This window comes from Aulonocara stuartgranti (assembly GCF_965226115.1).
Source record: "Aulonocara stuartgranti genome assembly, chromosome: 16".
Lineage (NCBI taxonomy): Eukaryota > Metazoa > Chordata > Actinopteri > Cichliformes > Cichlidae > Aulonocara > Aulonocara stuartgranti.
This window is the reverse complement of record NC_138952.1, coordinates 32431560-32448847: the sequence shown is the minus strand read 5'-3', so window position 1 is coordinate 32448847 and position 17288 is coordinate 32431560. Positions and strand designations below refer to the sequence as shown.

At 41.1% G+C, this 17288-nt stretch overlaps 1 protein-coding gene across 10 annotated transcripts in view; it reads right to left on the bottom strand.

Moving 5' to 3' along the window:
• Positions 1–4952: 4952 nt before the first annotated feature.
• The window catches only part of sema5ba (sema domain, seven thrombospondin repeats (type 1 and type 1-like), transmembrane domain (TM) and short cytoplasmic domain, (semaphorin) 5Ba), a 194935-nt gene continuing 182599 nt past the window's right edge, over positions 4953–17288 (bottom strand). For 8 of the 10 annotated variants that reach the window (XM_082507351.1, XM_082507358.1, XM_082507356.1 and 5 more), the window contains 5 exons: positions 16774–16842; positions 16087–16224; positions 13547–13591; positions 10887–11092; positions 4953–7662 (listed from right to left, as the gene is read on the bottom strand). In XM_082507351.1, the coding sequence (XP_082363477.1) occupies positions 7486–7662; positions 10887–11092; positions 13547–13591; positions 16087–16224; positions 16774–16842 (635 nt within the window). In that variant the 3' untranslated portion in view covers positions 4953–7485. The remainder of the gene's footprint in view (positions 7663–10886; positions 11093–13546; positions 13592–16086; positions 16225–16773; positions 16843–17288) is intronic. The other 2 variants (XM_082507359.1, XM_082507352.1) reach the window with 1 other exon arrangement.

Sequence of the window (17288 nt, the reverse complement as noted above, 5' to 3'; positions counted from 1 at the left end):
AGTCCCAAGCTATACATTGTATTAATAAATTCATAATAAATGCGATTATGTATGCGTCTGCACATCTTGGTTGGTTAACTAGTAGGCTGGAATAGGGAAGGGAGCGACAGCGGAGTACACAGCGATTTTAAGTTAAACAAATACACCATGAAAAGCTTGTTGTTGTTTAACATTCGGTTTCACTTCAGTTCTTTGTATGGTATAACTTAACTCAATAGCATAAAAGAGAGTAAGAGTGGCCCAGAGATTTGTTGTACCTTATACTTTGTCCATTGCCTCTATCTGACAACAGAGCGGCTGCAACAGGACTGCCAACCGACCACAAACGCGCCTACCCTGCTGAACCATAAATGCTGGTTCGTGGGGAAATGATCTGCCAGTGGCAGCTTGGGACCACGTACCTGCAGAAAGCATCTGTTATCAAATGGGGGAAAATATATACTGGCTACTCTTGTTTGTGCTTTTGTTGATCCATTAGCAAGTTGTGGAGAAAAATGAAGTTCTGACATACAGAGTCTGTGGTTTCTATACTGTTTAAAAAAAAAAAAATCTTTCATGTTTTAATTTTTTTTTCATTCTTTTCTCATTCCTGGTGAATTTAACTGTTGGATTCAGATGATGCACAGTGTCATGCACATCATGCAATGTGCAGCTTTTGGTGACTTCTGGAGGTTGGAGAGCAGTGTACTTTATTCCTTAGACATTGATTATTTGGCATTCTGAACTAATCCTGTTTACATTAACTTCACTTTTCAAACTTGGAGTTTAGTGGGTGGTTTTAATTGAAGGTTGCTGACAAGTTTGTAAGCCTATAGCAAGAAGGACAAGATCACAAACTGTCTGCTTACTCATTCATGTGTATTTTATAAAAGACACAATCAGGTTGGATTGCTGTATGGGAGTAAAAATTGTTATGCCTGTGCACCATTATTACTATTGTCCCCGAAGAGGCTAGATAATCCTCTAAATCCTTGAAAATTACTGTCACTACATAGACTGTGCACTATAAATCCACAGTCTGATATGTCATTCAGTATATTTATGTGTTTTATTGTTGGACCAAAATTGGTATTACGGGACACAGAAAAATGAGCATTATGCCAGCCCTTCAGTCTTTGGCAACACTGATACATTTTAGCCAAATAAATTGTAGTGTTAGTTTCATTTTCTTCGCTTGTGTTGATACACAGCCTTACCCATTGATGCTCAAATAGTTTTGGTCCATATTGCTGCCATCCAGCTGTCATCCAGGAGATAGTGTTGCAATGTAGGTCCCCACATTTATGAGTTCAATTCAATTTTCAGTTCAGTTTTATTTATATAATGGCAAATCACAACAACAGCTGCCTCGAGGCACTGTATATTGTAAGGTTAAGGCCCAACAAAAATACAAAGAAAACAGAGAAAACCCATATCACATATCTTATATTTGATGGGCAGCACAGTGGCGAGGTGATAAGCACTGTTGCCTCACAGCAAGAAGGTCCTGAGTTTGATTCTACCACCTGGCCGTGGCCTTTCTTCTCCCTGTGCTTGTGTGGGTTCTCTCCACGAACTCCAGCTTCCTCCCACAGTCCAAAGACATGCAGTTAGTGGGGTTAGGTTAACTGGAAAATCTAAATTGCCCATAGATGTGAACATGAGTGTGAATGGTTGTCTATCTCTCCATGTTAGCACTTCAACAGGCTGGAGTACCCATCCAGCGTGTACCCTGCCGCTCACCATATGGTAGCTGGGACAGGCTCCAGCCCCCCTATGACCTTGACAAGGACAAGCAACAAAGAATAGATATATTTATATGATATGACCTGCTTTGGCGACAGTGGGAAGGAAAAACTCCCTTTTAACAGGAAGAAACCTCCGGCAGAACCAGGCTCAGGGGCAGCCATCTGGCATGACCGGTTGGGGGTGAGGGGAGGAAGGCAGGTCAAAGACACGCTGTGGAAAAGAGCCAGAGATTAAAAATGAATATTGATTAAATGCAGAGTGGTGTATAAACACATAGTGAGTGAAAAAAAAACAGTGCATCATGGGCAGCCCCCGCAACCTAGACCTATTGCAGCATAACTAAGCGAGGTCACCTGATCCAGCAATAACAATGTGCTTTATCAAAAAGGAAAGTTTTAAGCCTAATCTTAAAAGTAGAAAGGGTTTCTGTCTCCTGAATCCAAACTGGGAGCTGGTTAACAGAAGAGGGGCCTGAAAGCTGAAGGCTCTGCATTTCAAACTGTGAACCTTAGGCAGCTCAAGAGCAAAGCACACATGTAGGCAGCTGGGTCGGGTGTGTGGAATAAAGAAAACAGCAACAGGGTGAATGACAACAGAAATCTTCTATTTTCAGCTTTCAACTAAACTCATTTCTTTCTTTCTAACAGTAGGATAGACTTCATTCCTGCTCTCATTTTCTTTAAGGTTTTGGTTTATAGGCTACTGTCAAAACAGGACAAATCACTGCTGAAGGGACTGAAAGCCTCACAACACACCCGTTACATGGAAAGGAGCCTTTTTTTTTTACAGTAGTCCTTTTACATGGAGTGATAGGTTTACAGAGGTGTTACTTAGCACAATAATTATGACGTCCTAATTGACCTTTACTCATGTCAATTACTTCATCAAAACAGTTGCTCCAAAAAAGGTCTTTTAATTCTTATTTCCACTCAGTTTTTATGAGGTAAACAATGTGTTTTATCCTCACTTTCAACAAATGGCCAACCAACAGTTAAACCTTTGCAGATCACTACTCTCCTTTAAAACCATTTGAACGTTTTGTAATCTATTGTCAATGGAGATGTATGAGCTTAAGTTTGTTAGAGTTGCCCGAAAGCTTACATACCGAATAACTATGCCTTATGGACACATCATAATGTAAATATATTGTAATGCATATAGCTTTTATGTGTCATTTAGAATTATATACAGACAGCGGTGGAAATAATTATTTCACCCCTGGTGAATTTATAAGTTTTCTCGCTTACAAGAAATGTCTTTATTTTTATGCTAGTTTCATTTTAATGGAGAGAGTGACAGAATGTCAACCATATATCCAGAACCCCCCCACACATTATATAAAAGTTAGGATCTGCATGCCATTGAGTGAGATAAGTACTTGGTGGAGAAGTCCTTGCTGCCAAACACTAAAGCAGGGGTCTCCAACTCCAGGCCTCGAGGGCCGGTGTCCTGCAGGTTTTAGAGGTGTCCTTGATCCAATACAGCTGATTTCAATGGCTAAATTACTTCCTCAACCTTTCTTGAAGTTCTCCAGAGGCCTGGTGATGAACTAATCGTTTGATTCAGGTGTGTAGACCCAGGGTGAGATCTAAAACCTGCAGGACACCGGCCCTCGAGGCCTGGAGTTCGACACCCCTGTTTTAATCTCTGTTCTTAACTGTGAGGATTGAATTCTTTGGGTCACAGCCAGGATTACTCTTCCTCCAAACATGGCAGGTCGAGTTAATGTCAAAGAGGTTGATTCTGGTGTCATCTGACCACATCACTTTCTCCCAAGCCTTCTCTGAATCTTTTAGATGATCGATGGCAAACTTAAGACGGGCTGATTCACAACTTTTCTCATGATCCTCCTGAACCCATGAGGCAAGGTTTTGCATGGAGCTCTAGACCAACGACAACCGTTGGTTATTTTATATTTCTTCCATTTTCAAATAGTCATCGCATTCTCACCAAGCTTCTCCCATTCCAGCCTTGTACAGGTCAGAATGAGTTGATTCTGTGGACAGGTACGCTTTACACATAATGGGCTGAGATTGGGAATATCTCTGAGTGACTGGGTTATTCTGTGTGCAACATGGGTACACAGCCAGTCTTTGGGAGCCACAATTCTGGCTGTGTTGTAGGGGAACAAATACATACAAATTCATTTCGTAAGTTTTATGTAATTATATTAGCTTTTTCTTTCTGTCACTTTCTGTCAAATTCAGACTGTCACTTTTGTTGTCGATGAGCAAACATATTGCATGGCAGTGTGAATGTTAGATTGAAAGCACTTTGCTAGAAAAAGCAGAGAGAAAAATGTTTGTGTGAATGAGGTCTATCGTATAAAGCGATTTGAGTGCTCAAGTAGAAAAGTGCTGTATTGGAACCATTTTTTTTTTTTTTACCATTCGAGTACATGTTCATAAAACCAGTGTGAGAGGATTTAAACCTTGTGACATGGTGTGTTATCCTGCTGGAAGCCGCCATCAGAAGATGGTACACTGTGGTCCTAAAAGGATGGACATGGTCAGTAACAAAACATCAGTATTTTCATGTTGGTTCCACCAAATTCTGATCAAGACTTATCAGACCCGGGACCAGTTTTCTGATTTTCTCTTGCCCAGTTTTGGTGACCCGCTTGGGAATTGTAGCCTCAGTCTCCAGTTCTTAGGTGACAGGAACAGCACCAAGTGCGGTCTTCTGCTTGGGTAGCTCATCTGCTTCATGTTTGGTATTTAGAGATGCTCTTCTGCATACCTTAGATGTAACAAATAGTTGCCTTCCTATCAGCTCAAAGCAGTTTGACCGTTCTCCTCTCACATCAACAGGCAGTTTGCTCAGTGACCTGCCAATCAATCACTTGATATTCTATTTTTCAGACCATATTCTGTAAACCCAAGAGAAAATCCAAGCACATCAACAGTTTCTGAAAGACTGTCTGCTGCGAACAATGCCCCTTTCAAAGCTGCTTAAATAACCTTCTTCCCTATTTTGACGCTCACTTTGAACTTCAGCAGGTCATAAATGCATTGAGTTGCTGTCCAATGGTTCTTTTCCTGTTTGGTATAATTATTATAGTCTAACTAAAGCATCATTAGGACTTTGCATCAGGTTTTCCTACTTACAGAGCAGAATCTGGAAGTTCTTGTTTCATCTTTGACTTTTTGCTTACATTTCCTATTTGATAATATGAATTTCAGCTACTGGCAAGTAAAAAAAAAACCCCAAAAAACAAAAACCTATTAACTTTTTATGTTGGCATCAAGGTTTATTGTCCTTTGATAATGTACAATATACAAAAATATAGGGTACCAAAAATTCACAGTGTCTAAAAGGCAGTGATTACTATACATTTGTCTACATGACAGGTCTAACAGTACACCTGGTAAGTTGCATAGAAGGACACAGAGCCTCACATCGCAGGGGACAGAGCTCGAGATCGACCAGTCAGTTGAACGCCCGTCTGACCACAAGCTGAGTTTACATCAAAATGACATCTTTTTAAATTTCATATCGCCGTTATAAATGATCATTTCCAGCGTATGATACGCGGTACTCTCATTGGTGGGTTATTTTCATTCCGGGTTCATGTGACTCTGGAGATTTTGTGTTTGAGCAGCTGGGAAAGGTCACAAGTAACAAGCGGTCGGTCACGTTGTGGAGCTCTGTCCCCAAACAAACCTCATGGTTGGTGTGTACTTAGCTGCTGTACTTTTTTTCTCTTTAAACAACTATAAGGCTTTTTTTTAAACAAACAGTGTTAGCTATACAATATACAGATACATATACACAACTGTCTTCAAGGACATTAAATGGGTAGAAGGCTGTCGCTCCTATATACAGATAGAGCTCTCATCTCGTGCATGTACATTAGCTGAACTGAAAAGCATTGCTGGGTTAGCATTCATCGATCAGGCAATAATAATAAAATATAGCTGTGAGAATGCCCTTTATAAACCAAGCTTTGACTATAAATAACGTCCATTCCACCTCCGCACGGACCAGAGGTGTGATGCTTTAACTTACAATGATTAACATCTCAGACATGAAACAGGAAAAGGAAACAGTAGAATGCCTGCAACACAATGTGGAGAAGTGCACACACACGCACACACACGCACACACACTCATACACACGCTTTGCAGACGTCATAGTCATATGTATGAAAGCATTTACATTGTACAAAATACAGTAGGCTCTCTTTGCTCATTCAAGCACACTTACATTCAGACACGCATGCATCCCTTTTGATGTTCACTGGTAAACTTAGGCAAGCGTAATTCAGCAATTTTCTTTTCTCTTCAAGAGGGTCCAGATCGATATTTTTTGACATTCTTTGCAAAAACAATATAATTGAAATCCTTTTATTTTTTTGTGTGTTAACATTTCATGTATTGAAGATGCAATGGTCACAAAGCCGAACAATCAAAAACAAAAGGAATGTGTTCATTCAGTGAAATGGAAATTAGAGAAACAAGAAATAATTAGTTATCTTATTTAACAAAATATTTCTTCCTATGCTACAGCTCATCTGAGCATAAAACAATTATCATCTTAGAAAAACAAACATTAAAAAAAAAAAATGAACAAGTGACAATCTACTAGCTTATTCTACCATCATAGAAAACCCAATCCACTTGTTCAGCACACTGGCCATATTTGATATGACCACCGGGCTATTTAGCACTCAGCAGAATCGATGCATCCATTGGAGAATCAATTGGAGAATCAATCAATTCCTTTCCAGAAGTCTGTATTGTTCTTGAAAAGCAAAACAAAAAATAGAGGAAAAAAAAGTAGAAATAAAACAAATCTCGCCCCTGCCTTCTATTGCATACAGGCACCCACGGAATTCCCAAAGCTTTTACAGTTCAGAACGCTTCCAACGCTCCGTGCTTTGACTGTAGGAGTCGATATCCCTGCCCACTAAAGACAAGGGACTCGACTCATAAGCGGTATATTTCTCCTTCGACTGAGGATGATGTGAAGCGTAGTCAAACCCTAATCAACCCCAAACTTCTTATCTTTTCTGTCGTGTGAAATAGCAACAATGAAGGGCGTGGATCCCCCTCCCCCAAACAACCGAGCTGATATTGATCTCTAATTTACTCCAGCATTGACTTCATTGAGCTTTCTCTTTTTTACTGTTGTTCTCTTGCTTTGTGCTGTGTTGCAAGGACGTAGCTATACGTGCCTTTTGTTCTCTGTAACTACTTTTGCTGTCGAGGGACTCGAAGTTCATTACAAGCTGAAAATGTGGTTTGTGATGGAGAGGCATAAAACGGTGACCCAGCTCCACAGAAATGTTTCTTCTTTTTAAATTTATTGTGTTCGTGTTAGCCTCTAGAAGTGCGGATGCTCGACCGACCCGGCATCGGCACTGAAGTGCGCGGTAATAACAATCTGTCTAAAGCCGTTACTCGTCCTCGTAGAGTTTTCCACTAGTTCTCTGCATGAAGCTGAGAGTTGACACTGCGTTATCCAGTCAGGCCTTTACAACAACACAGCCCCAGCTGCTTGCACAAGTTCCTGACTATAATAGGACAGGGGCATTCCTCTCCAATCCAGATCTCCTGATGGAAAGTTCCAAAAAGACCCTTAAAAACAAACGTGAAGAGGCTAGAAAGCAAAGACAGGGGGCGATGGTGATCAGAGGAACTTGGCCAAGCTCTGAAAAACACTTCAGTTCATGTCGGTTCAGTTATGTCACCATGGCATTGGGGGGTGGCGTCCGTTTGGGGCAGCGGGGTGGAGAGCCGGATTTGGGGCGGGTCTCAGCTATTGTTAGTGTGGTTGTAGGTCCTGCACGGTGATGGGGATGAGTTGGGCTGGTAGTCAAATTTGCTGAGCGCTGTGGGATAGTAGGTGGTGGTGTAGACGTTCGTCTGCTGGAGCGGTGTTGGGTAGAAATTGGATCTTTCATCTGGCAGCAGGTTGTTTTTATTCAGTGTCTGAAATAACACAGAAGGGAAGAAAGTCGCATTAAAATCATATGCACACTATGAAACACTATGCCAGCAGACAATATTTTATAAACATTAAACAGCCAAGTAAGCCATCCCCTTTATTTACCATCTTCATGCAAAGCTAAGCCAACTGTCTTTGTCTTTAGCCTCATAATTATTATACCCACATGAGTAATCTTATCTTCTAACTTGGTGAGGAAGTGAATGTGAATATATCCTCGAGTTGTTTGGCTGCCAAAGCAATAAAAATACTTCAGCATGTTTCCAATGCAAATGAGCTTGTCAAGTATTTTTTCCAAAATAAATGTTATTTTACTGAAGTACACTCGACTCTTATGCAGCTCAATCTGCTTCGTTACAGATACAGGCATCCACTTCTGGAAAATCCCTCATACATGTAGATCTGGAAAATAACGCAACACTGGAATATATTTTCAGTCACTTTCAGACCAAGTTTTGAGGATTCAATTATAGATGGAATTCTTGAGACAGAAATAGGGTTTTTGGCGTGGACAGTTTTGTTTTGCATTCCTCAGAGGTGCAGATAATATAGAAGTTAATCTTCCCTGCAGGTAAATAAAATACCTCCAGTAGCTTTGAGGTTATTGTGTGAGCGAAAGTGTATTCATAACCAAAGCAAACCAATTTAACAAATTTAATTTGGATCTTGTCAAGCATACTCAATGCTCTTAATATAGGAGATGGCGGGAATTCATTGGAGCTCTCAAATAAAAACAAGTCTAAAACCCACATTTTATTCTTATGCATTTGCTGAGTCTCTGGTAAAAGCCGACCATAAGGTGAAACACTTTCCAGGGGAAGCATTAGACTAATGTAATCCATCTGAACAGCTCTGGGGAGCAGGGCAGGAAGATGATCAGGTTAGAGTCAGTGAAATGCACAACAGTGGGCAACATAAATTGGCCTGGAGGAGAGGGAAGCCACTGCATAAACAGTGCCGTAGTGCTACATGGTGACATCGGATGCACATCCAGCAGAGTCTGGCTATCCCCTCTGGTCATTAAAGCTAATGAGTTCGGGCTCTCAACACCACGATGGCTGTCAGCAACACATCCACACAACCGCCAACAATAACAGTGAAGACAACAAGTATCGAGAGGCTGACACAATCAAAAAACACTGGGATGAGAAATAGTTATTTGGCACCACGTTTGTTGATGATGAATGATGAATCTGCGCTTGGAAACACTGGCTGGCAAAAAAATAAGTTTTGTACAGACTTAAAATAGCTTTATAATACTATGATACTTCTATTTTAATATTACAGGCTTTTACTAAGAAGATAGTGAGCAAAGTGACCATCTTTACATATGCCATGATGCTTGTGAGGTGGACAGCCTAACCAAATTGTGGTCTGATGTGCACAGTAACCTCTAGAAACAGACAACATACTGTGCGAATATATAAAATCAGTGGCAAAAGGAATTATGTGTGTTATTTGCAGTCAGTTTGCAGTCTGGCAGGTAAACGGTCTGTGTGGAAAGGAGAAAAAAGGGCCTCTATTTGTCCAAATGTAACCCTGAAACACGAATTTAGCTTCTTCTTTTTTTAAAATGAGTTTTTAACATGCATCTTTAAGCAAAGACCAGCACATTCACAGCTAAAACGAAGATTATCTTAGCGCTGTTGCCAAGTGCTTTGTCAGAGGGGTCGTCTGATTGTTGGGGTCTTAACCTTACAATGTCAAGCACTGGGGCAACTGTCATTAAACTGACGCTATATAATTAAAGTTGAGTTGAAATGAAATGTTATTAAAAAAGATATTTAGTGACAAACACCAACAGACTGCAAACACGAGGTTAATGTTAAAAAAGCATGGCCCAGTTTGAACCTCATCCCACAGGCCTTAAACTCAAAACTCTCACAGACTTATTTGACATCATCTGGTGAGTGCCTGGCTGCAATAGTAAAATGTGGATGGCCCAGTCCTTTGTGAGAGATATCATGACGTAACATAGATTTTCTTCTATGTGGGGGATTTTTTTTATGGCTGAAGCACTCGGGACCAAATCCCATCCAGCCTCTTTCCTTAAGGTGTCTACACTGCAAGATTTTGACAACCTTATAAGTTCATTACAGTCCACACTGTGTGACTTGGATCTAATCAACCTGGCTAGGACATCAAGTTTGATGCATGGAGACAGTATGATGAAAATACCTACTGAGGCGGTGCCAAGATGCATGGCTGTTACTCCTCCGTTATTTGTCTCCATGCTACGTCCCCCTTGGCGCAGTCATGATAACAGCTGAAGGACACATCACACAAACAAGCTTCTGCTGCCACAAGTCAACTGGATTTTATTCTTTGTTTGAATTACAAACATTTCATTTGGAACATTTTACTTCCATTACTCCATTTGCATTTTTTTCCACTAAAGGGCCAGCGTCAAAATGATTAGCGCGACATCGCCATGCTGCATTCCTGTTTGTAGAGTAGTAGTTGTAAGTTTGTCCGTGACAGCCCAAAACTGCATATTATACAGCCGCCTTCACAAGAAGGAGGAGGTGCAGATGCAATTGTTAAATGATCATTGTAGTATTTTTTTTTAAAATATAAATGAATCCTCTACGGTCATTCAGAGAGGCAGGAGGGAAGGACACCTAACCAGAATGTTTACGACAGATACAATTTCTGATTTTGGAGTGAAAAATCAAACCTCCTAGTTTTGCTCAAGAAGAGTTTAAGATAATTTTTTCAGCTGTTTCTCAAAAGCATCTTGCAGAAACAGGAACAAGAAATGCAATAACAATATTCCAACTCAATCAGAGAGTAAAACAATTGAAGGATGCAAAATGTCACTAAAAGTCTACAGGCTTCTAAGGAAAACAGCTTCTTGACTTGCTGTAAATGTGAATGCACAGTAGACCGATAGTAGTGGGAGGTCGCAGGCTGACTAATGCTTTAGAAAGCTAATGAGCCCCATTCATAAGGGCTTGGTGCAGGTAGTAAAGCCATACAGACTCCGTATAGGAGCGAGAAGGAAGAGAAATTAACAGTAATTCATCTTCTGCGCGTACTGCACCATTGAGATAAATGAATTAATAAAAGCTCTAAATAAAACATGAATCACACCCACTGCCCTTGAATCCTTAATATTTACATTGTGTGCGTGTTTGTGTATTTGAATAACACCAAGTAAACAGCACTTTCATTTGTATTTCTGCATAATATTGTGTGCTTCACTTACCTTAAACTCCATTGGTGTGTACTTCTCATTCTTTGGCGTGGTATTGCCCTTGTAGTTGAGGTGGTTTGGGGTGGTGGGATGAATGATGGCAGACTCTTGAGAAGGCTTGTGGAAACGTTGACAGTACACATAGATCAGGAAAGATAGCAGCCCCGCCCCAAGGAAACAGGAAACACCAGTGGCAATTAGGTGGATGGAGGTAAATGCTGCAAAATAAAGATGACACACGGTGTTAGCAAAGCTTGAGTACATATTATTAGCTTGAAAAAGGACATTTTTCAACACCCATATTTACCATGTGTAATGCATTAAATTAACCCGTAAACTCTGAAATACCATGAAATAATTGCTCAGAAATTCACATTTTTTCAAACTAGAGTGTTCATTTACCTTGTTAAAAACTTCCCAAACTCATAAAGCCAAACCTGCTGCTTGGCTGCCATGGAAGGATCATCAGCTAATCCAGATAACCTGTGTCTTGCAGGCCATAAAAGCTGGCCCAGGTAAACTGCTCAGGTGCTCTCTTCCACTCCACCTGACTTTAACCTATTGGTGATCTGTTTCTTGGTTAGGTTATGTTTAATATATATTTTTTAAATATTTAAGTAAACCTCTTGTGTGAAGGTGTGTGTCACCTACTTTGAACCAGTTTGTGGCAAATGGGGGCTCGTCCGGGATCTTTAGACCCATTGGTAAGATTGAACTTTGAGTCAGTGCTGACTTACTAACTTAGCTTTAGGTTTGCTAAATGCTTATGCAAGTTGAACTAAGTTCTCAGTACAGCTTAAAGTAGTAATGGTATTTAGCATTGTGAGGAGTATCTTAGGGAGTTCCACACAAGATAGAATTCTTTGGATCGGTTACAATAATTTAGGTATTCTGTGGTTGATGTTGGAAGAGAGTAGCAATAGCATAGTGCTTGGGTGTTAAACCCATGAATTTACAGTTTCATTGTGCTTTTGGTGAGTATAGCCACACGAGTCTCTGAGCCATGCATCTCTTTTGTAATGGTTCATCTCAATAGGAGACCAACCACGCTTTCTCTTTAGTGTGACAGCTTGTTGAAGACAATGTCTTGGGAGCATTTATCTGGTTTCCAGAAACTTGCTAGTTTGCTCTTTGGCACCGTTGTTTTTGGTGCATATGCATCTGTCTGAAGACTAGGGTTAAGATCAACTTGTATTAAAAAACTAGGACTAGGGAGCATAAACTCTGTGTCTAGTGCTTCACCAACATATTTGTCGTGTTGATTTGTGGCCTTACTGGACACATGGCTGGACCAGCCTTCTGGTGTAACTATCTGACAAAGTGTAACTGGTAAAATGTGTGAAGGGTAAGAGTTCCAAAGTTGAACTAGAATAGTGCTGTGAAATATTTAAACTTGGTAGTTTGGTCTGGTAGCTTTGTTGTAGACCCATTATCTGCTTTGCTTTGAGCTTTGTTGTAGCTTTGTTCCCCCTTTGTTGCCGTCTTGGCCATTTTGGTTAGTATTGACGTTTTTGCTTGGAGGAACCTTTTGGTGTGCTACTGTGGTTGACGCTCATACTTTAAATCCAGTGTTGTGTGGGGGGTGTATAGCTGCAGACTATATGGCAGCACTTGTGATGAGATCTGGTGCTCATTTAGGTACCAATGAGTAGACTTTCACTTGCTGTTAGGTTAACTGTTTCTTTTTCGTGTTGAACCTATTTGCAAAGATTTGCTTTCTGGGGCAGATACTACTTTCCCTTTCTGTATACCAGTTACACTATTAGAAATCTCCTGTAATTAGAACCCATTTTGCCTCGTATTCCTATAACCGCCAACATTCACTTTTACTTCCCACCACTTAATTTGTTCCTGTGGTAGGAAAATTGGATTTAGTAAGGGGGTGGATGTCAGCTCATTTGTGGGCCAGGTTGTGTGGAAGCCATTTTAATGTTGCCTTCTATTGTTGCTTTTTTGTTTTCTCGTTTCAGAATAATTTGCAGTGTCAACGCGGAATCGTGATTTTTAAGGAGGGTGATGTTAAGCCCCTCCCCCACTTATTAAAGCCCCGGTCTGCTGTTTTGCTGGCATGGGAGGATCGTCAGGTAACATAGGCCACCTGGGTCTTGCAGGATATAAAGGTTGGCCCAGGTGAACTAGTTAGTTGTGCAGGGAAATACTCGGACCATCCATCAGCAACCAAATCACTTAAATCACTGTTTTCCCCAATCAAATACTTCACAAGGTCATCTTTACTATGTCTTCATTCCTAAATGCACTGAGCTCCTGCCATGTGGTTGGTTGATTAGATATTTAAGTTAATGACCAGTTGAGGTGTACCCACTAAAGTTGCTCATAAGAATATAAAGCAAGACTGAAATACGACCGTCCAGGGTTCTTTTCCTGATGTATTTTGTTATCAGTGCAGTTAAAACATCTGTAGGACTTTTCTATCAGTAGGTATGAGGCCATTAAAAACATGAAACGAAAGAGTTGTCCTTCCTCCTCCTGACTGGCTGTTAGGAATTCTAACAGACTATAATAACACATATGAAATGGACATATAAATATATACAAATATAATGTATGAAAACACACATCATGGACAGACATCTGTGGAAACATACAGGGGGAAAGAAAAACCCTGAACATGCACAGGGAGATGAAGCGGAGGCAGCTGTTAATCCACTTACCTCCACAGTGTTGGTCCTTATCAAAACCAGATGCAGGGAGAATGACTGCAGAGAGGAGAGGAACACACAGTCAGACACACACATGCATGCACACACACACACACACGCATTCCCTGGTGTAACAGCCTTCAGAACACAACAACAACTGGTTGCAACATCAGGGGAGTTGACACATGCTGAAAAAAGATGGTAAATGAAAAATTTAAATGTCTCCTCAATGATGCACAAACGGTCCATGGAGATTTTTTTGCTTTTAAAAATCAGGGTATTTCAAGAATTTCTAGAGGAAAATTGACTTGAGCGAGAAGCAACAGCCCCATTGAACTGAACCTGTCTAGATGCTGCGATAGAAACTAAGGGGCAGGACAAACATTTACAGGTACAGCACGACCTTTCTACCAGCTCCACTCTCATTGAGCTTCTTCAAAGGAAGAGGAGGAGCAGGAAGGCCTGTGGCTTTCAGTTGTTAAATATTGCAGTTCCTCATTGGACTGAATTTCTTTTAAATTTTCAACTTCTTCACAGCTGCCTCCCTTGTGCAAGTGACCTTAACAAATCCATCCTTCGCCTCATTGAAATCTGCAATAAAATTAGATGTGATTTGCTGTTGTGACAACCCATTAATATTAATCGCCTTTGTCTGGACTCATTAGGGATTCTTAGCCTGGAGAGGCCTATGCTGGCAGGCCATGAAAGATCATTTCAGGAGAAACTTTCTGAAATCGGCATCAGCAAAACAAGGTGTGCCGAGGCCAGTTGGGTCAGCTGCTAACTTATTGCATTCACATGGACTTAATTATGGTTAGTCAACATGAGCAAATGAGTTTTGTGCACAAAGAGGATGTCGACTACAAAGACACAAACAATATGTGCTTTTATTTATGGATATCTGTTTTAGGATGAAGACCGTGATGATGCTGATTCTGCGTACGTACATCCTGGACAAACAAACAAGTTATGGCTTTTGGAGCGAGCTGCCAGTGAAGATTTGGCAAATCAAAAATCTTGGCAAAATAAAATCCTGAAGTTGTGCCTCATATTAAGCTTGAGTAAACCCACAAATTGATGTCGAAGCACTAACATGATGGTGATACTGAAGATTGTTAGCCCTGGTTTTGGTTTGTGTAGTTGAGAATTGTTAGATAATAAACTGATCAGTTGCAGGGCAGAGTGCCAATATTATCATTTATCTAAAAGGGGACGTGGTATGCTTTTCTTATTTTATCTCATAAATGTGTATACTGTTGCTGTAGTAGATCACCAAAGCACAGAGGCCAAGTATACATAGGAAAAATCAGCATGACTGTAAACCATGCAAAGGTATTCTAATAACAGTCCAAGAATAAAAGTATGTAGTCGGAAATGAGCATAACAATTCTGAGACTTTCAGTCATGTCTAAGCAAAAGCTTTTGGCTGTAACACAGTTAGCATGCATACACTACACATCTTGGAGAGGTAACTCATTTTATCAACAGAAGAAAGCATGTCAGATGAATAACAGCAGCGCACTTAACAAAACCCCGAAAATAACATCAAAGCAGTGGAGAAACTTTAGAGATAAAGTCAAACGCAAAACAGGATGGAGAGCGATATATGTGAGAGGAGCCTTCCTTCTGCTCGAGAGACACTATTTGCAACCACACACACAACTGATCAACTAACTAATTACACGACTTCCATTCCATCTGCTCAGTTTGTAAATTATGACTTTTGTCTTCTCTAAAAAACATTAATAACTGCATAGACATGAGTAAGAGTAGCCCATATTACCAGTTGTTTCACACACCTGTTGGTACCAGTAGATCAAGCTGCAGTAGAAGACCTTTCAGGTTTGAGTGTGGGGTGGGCATTGTATTGATACAAGGACACCAAATATTGATATTCTGTTAAATGATTACCTTATTTAACAGAAGGGTTTGTCACAATGGGTCCAGTCATGTTTCACAAATCCCAGCACAGCTTAAAAATGACTTCCTACAACAGGTTCGTTTTTAAGTACAAGCATGAGCCACTTAGATATTTTGTCATTGAATACAAATAAGCCCTCTGACTATGACTTACATTTTTTCCCCACACTGACAACGCTTTCAGAGCACGTCAAAATGCTCCAAGTGTCTGAAAATATTGTCAGCCTCCTGGGGGTAACTATTAGTTGTGTTGTCAGTCAGTTTTGTTGCCATTAAAATGACACAAAATGTACAAAATCTGAAAAAACAACAAAAAACAGACAAGGCTGAGCCACTAGAACAGCTAGCTGTTTGTGTACCCTCGCTTTGCACATCAAAAATGTGTGCTTACAACTTCCCATAAAACAGCATCATGGAGTTTTTGTGACAAAGGCAAGCTAAAGCCATGATGGAATAAGTGAAAAGCAGCGTGTTTGGTGACATTCGAGGACACAAAATAAAATACAGGCTGCTCCCTCAAAATCAGAGAAAAAGGAAGGACGCTCGCAAGGAGCTCTTGAGAGGCCAACACTGAGCTCTGATGAGAATGTTGAAGGACGCTTCACGGTTACAGTATGCATCTGAGAGCTCACCGGGTATTTCATTGCAGTCTCTACGCTGAGTGCTGTTCCCCACACAGGGGGTGTTGCCCTGAGCACCACACACACGACTCCTCATCTGCAGGCCTGAGTCATCACAGGCCGACCACAGCGACCAGGCCATCCAGCCACCTAAACACAGGAAAAAAGAGCAATAAATAAAAACCCCAGCAACCACAAGGCCACATCAAGCTCACCCTCAGGCCTGGAAAGCAATGGGCCCACCCAAGCTGTCACCACCTGCGGGAACCTTTCACATTTCTGCACAGCCAAAAAAAGAAAAAGAAGAAAAAGAAAAAGACCCCAAACACACCAAAAGTGTTTGTGATGTAAACGGGATTGGAAGAGCAAACCAGAAGAGTTTGTTTAGTGCATAGCCGAGATGTTTGTCTCCCGAGCCAAGCTTTCGTGCTGTATCCCCGCAGCAGGCGACCGAGCAGTAAACAAAAGACTCCCACCAAAGAGGAAAGAGAAAATGCCCAACTTTCAACGCCTCCCTTTGAACCGTGCACTTGCTGCACTCTTTCGCTCCCTGTATTTAAAAGCACCAGAGTGGAGGGAGCACAGGCTACCACAAATGAAAACCTGATGAAAAGCTGGTTTGTTATTCAGCGTGCTCTCAAGTGTGCAGTTTTGGCAGAGAGAGCCTCAGTGGAGGCAGAAGGACAGGCCTTCTTTTACCTTTCCTATCAGGCGGACGCTCACCAACAAGCTGCTCTGCTCTCTGCTCCATTCGTTCTGCACAACCACCTAGACACATGAAACAAACTGACCAGCTCAAATGTGTGCAATAACCGTGTATCACTACAACCGGCTTTAATTGCTTCATTTATTCCCATTTATTTTTGTCACCCAGACGACCTGCGTGATCACACTGTAGAGTCGGAAAGAACAGCATCAGGCCTGCGGGCTGCTTGTTAGTATTCTGTCCTGACAGTCCTACCTGCTGTCCTCCATTACTGGTGGAGACTTTAATCAAATGACCTGCGACAGAGGCATCAAATATCCTCGTGACTGACAGCCAGCTTGCCTCTAATTACACATGCGGCGAGGTCGGCAGCACCAGGAAGACCCCAATAGATGACTGATGTTCGCCTGTCAATAAGCGAACAGATGAGGAGACAGATAGGGATCGAGAGAGACTGCCGGCAGCCTACTGGTGCGGGGTTAACAGAGATTGTTGGTCCGCATCAAAC